Source organism: Gracilinanus agilis, unplaced genomic scaffold, assembly GCF_016433145.1.
Source record: "Gracilinanus agilis isolate LMUSP501 unplaced genomic scaffold, AgileGrace unplaced_scaffold26973, whole genome shotgun sequence".
Taxonomy (NCBI): Eukaryota; Metazoa; Chordata; class Mammalia; order Didelphimorphia; family Didelphidae; genus Gracilinanus; species Gracilinanus agilis.
Genome location: NW_025359105.1, coordinates 1 through 7,982, shown reverse-complemented (window position 1 = coordinate 7,982; position 7,982 = coordinate 1). Strand labels below are relative to the sequence as shown.

At 40.2% G+C, this 7,982-nt stretch overlaps 1 protein-coding gene across 1 annotated transcript; it reads right to left on the bottom strand.

The window, feature by feature from the left end:
• Window positions 1-1,959: 1,959 nt before the first annotated feature.
• Window positions 1,960-6,814, bottom strand: LOC123254625 (lysozyme C-like). Its single transcript, XM_044683606.1, has 4 exons — window positions 6,679-6,814; window positions 5,047-5,208; window positions 2,549-2,624; window positions 1,960-2,026 (listed from the first exon to the last, which is right to left on the bottom strand). Exons 1-4 carry the CDS (start codon window positions 6,812-6,814, stop codon window positions 1,960-1,962), a joined length of 441 nt encoding a protein of 146 aa, XP_044539541.1.
• Between the last annotated feature and the right edge of the window lie 1,168 nt (window positions 6,815-7,982).

The window sequence follows — 7,982 nt, the reverse complement described above, 5'->3', positions numbered from 1 at the left end:
AATGGACACATATGTTATTAGCTCATTTGATCCTCACAGCATCTCGCTTTCTATTTTGTTGCCGACACCATATATATATATATATATATACACATATATGTATATGTATATATATATATACATATATATTAACCTTTATCTTCTCTCTTTGAATTAATACTAAGTATTGGTTAAAAGGCAGAAGAGTGACAACTGAGGTTAAGTGACTTGTTCAGGGTCACACAGCTAAGAAGTGTCTGAGGTTAAATTTGAAGCCAGAAGGACTTCTCATCTTCAGGCCTAGCTCTCTATTCACTGAGCCACCTAATTGCCCCCAATATCAAATACTTTTTATTTTTTGGAAACCTTGCCTTCCTTTTAGAATCAATACTATATACTTGTTCTAAGGCCAAAAAAAGGGGGTGGGTGTGGATAAGAGCTATACAATGTGGCTTAAGTGACTTTTGCAGGATCATCTAGCTAGGAAGTGACTGAGGGAAGATTTGAACCCAGGACTTCCCACCTCCAGGCCTGACTCTCTACACACTGAGCCACCTAGCTGTCCTCAGTACCAAATACTTTGGATGATTCCTGTTTCACCATATGTTTGAGGGTCTGGAAATGCTATTATTACTCTTTCCTACCATTTAAAAATTATTTCCCTTGACATTCTAAGTTATTCTGCTTCTCCAGATTAATTTTGCTATTAGTTTGTCTAGATCTATAAATCATCCCTTTGGTATTCTGATTGGTATTAGACCGTGTCTGTAGATTAAGTTTGACATCATTTTTATTTTTATTAAATAGATACGACCCAGACATGAGCCCTGAACATTCTCCAGAATAACAATATTTCTAAGAAAAAAATCTGAGCAAAATATCATAATGTTATGTATATGTATATAACCATAAATATGTGTATGTATATAATATATTTCATTCAGCCATGATTCTGAGCATTTCCTCTAGCTTCCTGATGAGCACAGATGTGTACCTTCTGTTTGCATCTCAGACATCAATTCATCCCCTGAGATAGGCAGTTCACCCTCCTTTGTGATCAGGGACACCTGCCTGGGCTTTTCCTCTCCACCTCTATACCTCCACCCTCACACTACCTTGTTTCTGTCCTTTTAAGGTATAAAAATCCTGGACCTCTCCTCTTCTGGGAGGCACTCTTTTACCTGAACCTGCCTCCTGGCCATTTAACTCACATTCAATTCAATAAACGTCTCAATATTTAAAGATAATCCTCGGAGCATGTCATTCTTGAGGGAGCATCCTTCCCAGCCTAGGCTTAATCTCAAGCTCTCCCACAGCATAGTTGCCTAATATAAATAAAGGTACCCCGCTTCTTTGGAGCACATCCCTCCGATTTCTGAAGTGATCAAGATGATAGCCAGGGCCAGGACAGGATTTCACCTTCTACATTCCCTTTCAGATGTGCTCTCTGGAAACAGATTTTTTTTTCCTAGAATTGTGGAATTTCTGCATTCCTGATACTAAGCTAATTCTTCATGCCCAAACCTGATTATTCAAAAGGACACGTTTCCTTTCACTTTGATTGCTCCTGGAAATCTAAAAACATGCAGGTAAATAGCAACTAGCTGGGTGGCTCAATAGATGGAGAGCCAGGACTAGAAAAGGGAGGTCCTGGGTTCAACTCTGGCCTCAGACACTTCCTACCTGTATGACCTTGGAAAATCTTTAACCTCTGTTTCCCAACTCTTATCCCTCTTCTGCTTTGGAAACACACAGATGTATGGATCTAAGATGGGAGATAAGGATTTTTTTTTGGGGGGGTGGGATGCAGCCAAGAATAAAACCATTATGAAACATTAAGCCTTTTGAAAATGGGTTATTTCATTTCATGCCAATTTTATTTGAGGAAGTGATAAGGGAAAGAAATACAGTATTTGATTTGAAAAAGCTCCACTATAGGCAGAGGAATCACAATGGGTTGAAGGAGCTAAACATGGCAGGTTACAGGTCACAGTCTTGGACGTAGGTGGAGAAATCTTGTCCTTGGCAGTTATTTTGCCAAGCCACCCTGTGGAGAAAGGGAGACCAAGCATTGAATAAGTGAGCACAACTACCCTTGGATAAATGGTCATTTGTGATATCCATGAATAGGAAGACATGGATTAACACTTATGAAATGCAATGACAGATTTGAAAACAGAAAAAAAAAAACCCTAACAAACAAATGATCCTAATAGAAGTCACTTGTTGGACCTCAATTTTCTCATTTTCAAAAAAAATTTTAAACCCTTTCCTTCTGTTTTGGAATCAATATCAGGTATTGGTCCCAAGGCAGAAGAGTCGTAAGGGCAAGGCAATTGGAGTTAAGCAACTTGCCTAGGATCACACAACTAGGAAACCAAATTTGAACCTAGGACCTCTTGCCTCCAGGCCCATTCACTGAAGCACCTGGCTGCCTTCAACTTTTCCCTCATTTAATAGTCATTTGAATACCTCTTTTCCTTCCCATTTGATTATAAGCACCTTCTCTCACTGAACATACCCATAGTTAAAAGCAATGAGTTATTCTTCATCATGACTTTAAACATACCAAGCCTCAATGCCTTGTTGACTGACAATCTTCTTTGCACATTCTACTGATTTACGGATGTCATCGCCCAAAAGTTCTGAAACAGAGATAAAAGAAGACATAAGCAAGTTTCAAGTTCACTTCGTCAAAAAGAACCAATAGGATATTTTCCTTCAGTTACTTGTAAAAATAATTTTTAACATTCATTTTTTAAATTTTGTGTCCTTAATTCTCTCTCTCTCTCTCTCTTTCCTATCCTGCCTCCCTAGTCTCTCTCTCCAATATTCATCATTTTGTGGAAGACATCACAAATTAAAATAAAAGAGGAAGAAGTAGAAATTAAGGTGGAAATTGTGTGTTTCAGTCTGTGTTCAGATTCCATCAATTCTTTGTCTGAAGGCAGATGGCATTTTTCCTCCTGAGTCTCTTGGATTGTTCTAGATCACTGCATTGCTGAGAATAATTAAGCTACTCGTAGTTGTTAGTCACATAATATTGGTGTCAGTGTAGACAGTGTTCTTCTGGTTCAGCTCATTTTCCTTGGCTAGAGTTCATGTAAATCTATTCAGATTTTTCCAAAATCATTTCTAATACCACAGTAGGATTCCATCACAGTTATATACCACAACTTGTTCAGTCATTCTCCAACTGATGGACAATCCTCAATTTCAAATTCTTTGCTGCCAGAGAAACAGCTACAATAAATATTTTGTACCAATGGGTCCTTTTCCATTCTTTTAACTGGGGGTGGGGGAGGAATTGACCTAGTAACTATATTAATGGATCAAAGGGTATGCACAGTTTTCAAGTGCTTTGAATATATTTTCACATTGCTCTCCATAACAGTTGAATGAGATCGCAACTCCACTAAAGTGTATTAGTGTCCCACTTCTCCTATGTCCCTTCTAACATCTCTCATTGTCCTTTTCTGTTATATTAGTCAATCTAAAAGGCATGAATGTGGTACCTCAGAGTTGTTTTAATTTACATTTCTCTAGTCAGGAGTGATTTAGTGCCTTAAAAGAACCAGTCCTACTTTTTCAGACAGAAGAACCTATATTCTAATATTCTCCTAAATTTCAGACAAATGAGACTGAGGTAGAGAAAGCCCTATTCCCCAGTCAGTTTCTTCCAGACCTAAGTGGAACACAGCACTTGAATGAAGCTATCTTGAATTCATAGGTCACTTTTAGGCTTACAAAGTACTTTTCTCTCCATGATCCTCTGGAGAAGGTCCCATTTCTCAGCTGAGAAAAACGAGTCTCAGAAAGAAGATGCAAAGTCATGGTCAAATGAATTGTCAATGTTAATGTCAGAGCTTAAAGCCAAGTGTCTCAGCTCCAGGTCCAGGCTGCCTCCCGGTATACCAGGTAAGGGTCATCCATTTTTAAAACCAGAACCAAAGTCAGACAGGAACAGAAACCCTTTTTCATTATTTTCTTCTTTCAAATTAAAAGGGAGTGAATTTTGGTGGTTGTTAACTCATCCTTAAAACAAGTGAAGACGACTTGAATATTAATATCTGAATTGAATTGTGACTTGTCTAGAATCAGTCAGCTATCAGCTGGTGACAGAGGAAACACTTAAACCAAGATCTTCTGGTCACCAATACGAGCCTCCATCTACTACACTAAACTCCTTGAACACTCAGAAAGGCAGCTTAAAAAAAAAAAACGATCCGGCACACTGGGCACAGAGAGCAGTCTGGCCCCAAAGTAGCATAGCTATAACTCCCATATTTGGAGGTGGGCAGTGTGGGAGATTGGGAAGAGTATAGACTCTGGAGATAAAAGTCTCAGCTTCAGATCTCAGCTTGGACACTTCCTCTTAGCTTTGTGACCTTACACAAATCACTTTGCTTTTTCATTCATCTGTGAAGTGAGAGACCAAAATGGCCTCTGAGGTCTCTTCCACATCTATTATCCTTTAATGTGGACTAATAGATTATGCCTGAATTGACAAAAGTTTCCACTACATAGATACATAACCTATGCTATGGACATTTATTGCTGGAAGCTGGTTTAGTCACCCAGGGAATAGAGCTCCTGCCTGGACTCAGGGAAGACCTGGGCTCAAATCAAACCTCAGACATTTACTAGCTGGGTGACCCTGGGCAAGTCATTTAACCCTATTTGGCTCAATTTCCTTCTTTTTAAAATGAGGAGGAGAAGGAAATGGCAAACCACTCCTGTATCTTTGTCATGAAAACACCAAAAGAGGTCATGAAACAAAGCAAAAAAATTTAAAAATTAAAAGAGAATTTAAAGAATCATGTCCATTCTTTCTAAGTGACCTTGTACCAGCCGACAGGACTAGGAAATGATACTCTCCTAAAAAGAGAGAGCTGTTTTTTCCTTGAGAATGACAGGACAGGGAAGGGAAAGTTCATTTGAAATAAGGAATTTCGTAATGACCTTCTAAAGCTTCTTCCCCTGGGAAGATTTACATGCAATGTAAGATCAACAGATCTGCAAAGCTAGAAATCTACCTTGGGGAGCCACAGTGTCCTTGTGACTTACCTGAGCAATCAACTCCACATTGATTGGCTCCATCAGGTAGCTCACCATTACACCAGTAGCGATCGTTGATCTGAAAGGGACCATAATCCGTGCTTCTATCTGCATCGTTGTGGTTTGTAACTGAAGTGTCAAAATTACTCTCCCCCTGGACCAGGCACACCCCTAGGAGAAATGGATTTTAGTAGCAATGACATCCTATCCAATCACATTGATCCAGTAAAACCCATCCTCCCAAATGGATGTCATCCTTTCTTGATTGCTGACATGGTCTGTAGCTGCATGACTTTTCCTGGGCTTTGAAAGAGTGAGCTGATGCTTGTTTTCAGGGTCGACTTTTCCACTTTGGACACAGGCAAACACTATTGTGGAGCTTACCTCATCCTTCTGTTCATTGTGGAGACTTAAGAAAGTAATGGAGAAAATGTTAATGAAGCAGATTCATTCCTAAAGTGAGTCCTGTGTACATTTAAAGCTTGCTTTAAATGATAGTTGCTGTTTTTATGTTGTCATTCATGTAGATCCTCCATTCAGCGTTAGAGAGCCCTTCAGGACCTGGCTCCCACTCCTACATTTCCAGCTTTATACTCTACTATATATACCTCAGAGATCCTCTTCTCAGGCCTCCATATTCTTTTATTATTTTCTGTCCTAGTGACAAATCTAGGTTAAAATGCAGTTAAGAGATTCATCCAAAGTCCCAGAGCTGCTAGGGAGGTCTAAAACCTGATTGGAACCCAGGTCCTCCTGACTCTAGGCCTGGTACTGTAACCACTCTACCACCAAGCTGCTCCCCCTTTATTCTTCTATTCACAGGCATCAGCCTCCTGGCTCTTCCTTGAATAAGACCTTGTTTCTCCTGAATCTGATCATTTTTACTGCCTGTCCCCCATGCCAGCAAGGAGATTATAGTGATACACCACAAAGATCATACACATAAGCAGGTGGGATTTATACTGGTAATACCAGGTGGCTCACCTGTAGAAAAACAATCAGCCTGGTTCTGAAGAACAATCTGCAGCCTTACCCCAAAGATTATTAGACAAGGATGAGGACCATGCCTTCTGGCTTGGTTCCCTCAATACTGGAGTTCAAGAGCACTTCTGATGAGCGGAAGGATCTTATTGGCCAGAATATCTGGCCCTGGTCCAAAAACCCTGAACTCTCTTCTAAGAGATGCCACTTTCTTAAATTGATCACACTATGCCAGGGAATGCCTTCCAATTGAGCAATGCCGTAAAGCTTCAGTTAGTGTTGAATTGAAGGCAGATAGGGGTGACTGGGGCATGGGAGAATGCTTTCGTATCTAATAGAAAATTTGAGACTCAGATTATAGAAGATAACCATGCTGAGTTTCCTTCCATAGACTGGGAAAGAAACAATAGGTCAGGTTTTGTTCTTAAGTCTAGAATTACCTTCCTGTACCCCGACATCTTACTCCTTAAAATTTGGCTTCTAGGCCATTCAGTTGATGTGTTTCAACTGAATACCTTTGTTTCCAAAGAAGCGAATACCCAACGAAATGGAAAAATCCAAAACAACAAAGGGCATATTCCTTTGAAACTGTTCCCCTCCTTCCCATTCTTAGCCCTCCTCTCTTAGTGTCTGTGGAGATCCAGAGGAGATCAGACTTACACTCTCCTATGGAGTGGTCTTCATAGCCGTCCAAGCCGAGTTCCTTGGCTTTCTTGGCAAATTCACATTTCTCTAAGGCCCTACCACGGACCACCATGGAGAGGAAGACGAATCCCAGAAGAAGGAGCACCTTCATGTTGTCTGAGGAATCGAAGTGCTCCAAGTGCTGAGCCTGAGTTTGATCCCAGTATTTAACTGCTCTCTTCTCTTCTTTTTCTTGGCTGTCTGAGGGCTTCACACTCTAGCTATGCGGAAATGAAGATTGATTGCCAAGTTTTCCCCTCTTCCCTCAAGGCACGAGACCTGGCACAAGACATGGCATGGTAGTTCTCCCTCCATCCCAAAGCTCAATTGATGTGGCAGGAGACAGAACAGATTCTGCTCCGTCATGTTCCACAAGACTTACTCAACATTAATAGAACTGATTCACTGGGGAATAAATGTTACAGAGGAAGATTTGGCTCAGATCACAGGTTCAAATCCACCTTCCTGAAAGGTAGTTCAAAGCTAGTTCACATCAGAGAATGATAGAAATCTCTCAAAAGGGAAAACCAGGGGTAATCACAATCTACAAAGAGACAAGACAACAGAGTCAGAGAATCACAGGATTTCAGGACTGGGAACTGGGTCCAACCCATTTCCAACCTATGTTCAAGTGGAATCTTCTCTGCACCCCAAGTGATGAAGTGATGGAGAGTCCTATGACCTCTGCTGGAATCCCAAAGCTACATTGTGAATGATGTTGAGACTTGTGCTTACTTCATCTGAGATGATATAGGCAGAGCAATTGATAAACTTTAACTCATGACAGAAATATCAGTTTTTATTATTATTATCAATGGAGAAGAGCAATGGGTTTGATATTTATAATCCACAAATGCTTGAATAATGGTCATCAGGGTTTTCAGCATCTGTGGCTATAGCAGAGCTACAAACAAGTCATGGTTACAAAGAGGTGGATTTCAGTCACTGGGAGGAACAACTTGCTATTAGAGCTGCCCAAAAGGAGAATGGGCTGTTTCAGGAACTGGACAACACTCTAATAACTCTCAAATCAATTCAGGATCCCATTCAGTACAGGAACATTTCTTATATACACTAACCTCTCTTCTGATACTGTTGCCCCAATGGTACAGATCCTCATCATCTTACACATAAACCATTATAAAATGATAGTGTCCCAAATTCCTTTTATGACACAAATATGGTACTGATTCCAAAGAAAACTACAGACCAATCTCCCTAATGAACATAGATGCAAAAATCTTAAATAGAATATTAGCAAAGAGACTCCAGCAAGTAAT

Coding starts and splice junctions, on each gene's coding strand:
- LOC123254625 (XM_044683606.1), bottom strand. CDS start 6,814: ATGAAGGTGCTCCTTCTTCTGGGATTCGTCTTCCTCTCCATGGTGGTC. Junction 2,625..5,046: donor ATGTGGAGTTGATTGCTCAG/GTAAGTCACAAG, acceptor TCTCTGTTTCAG/AACTTTTGGGCGATGACATC. Junction 2,027..2,548: donor CAACAAGGCATTGAGGCTTG/GTATGTTTAAAG, acceptor CTTTCTCCACAG/GGTGGCTTGGCAAAATAACT.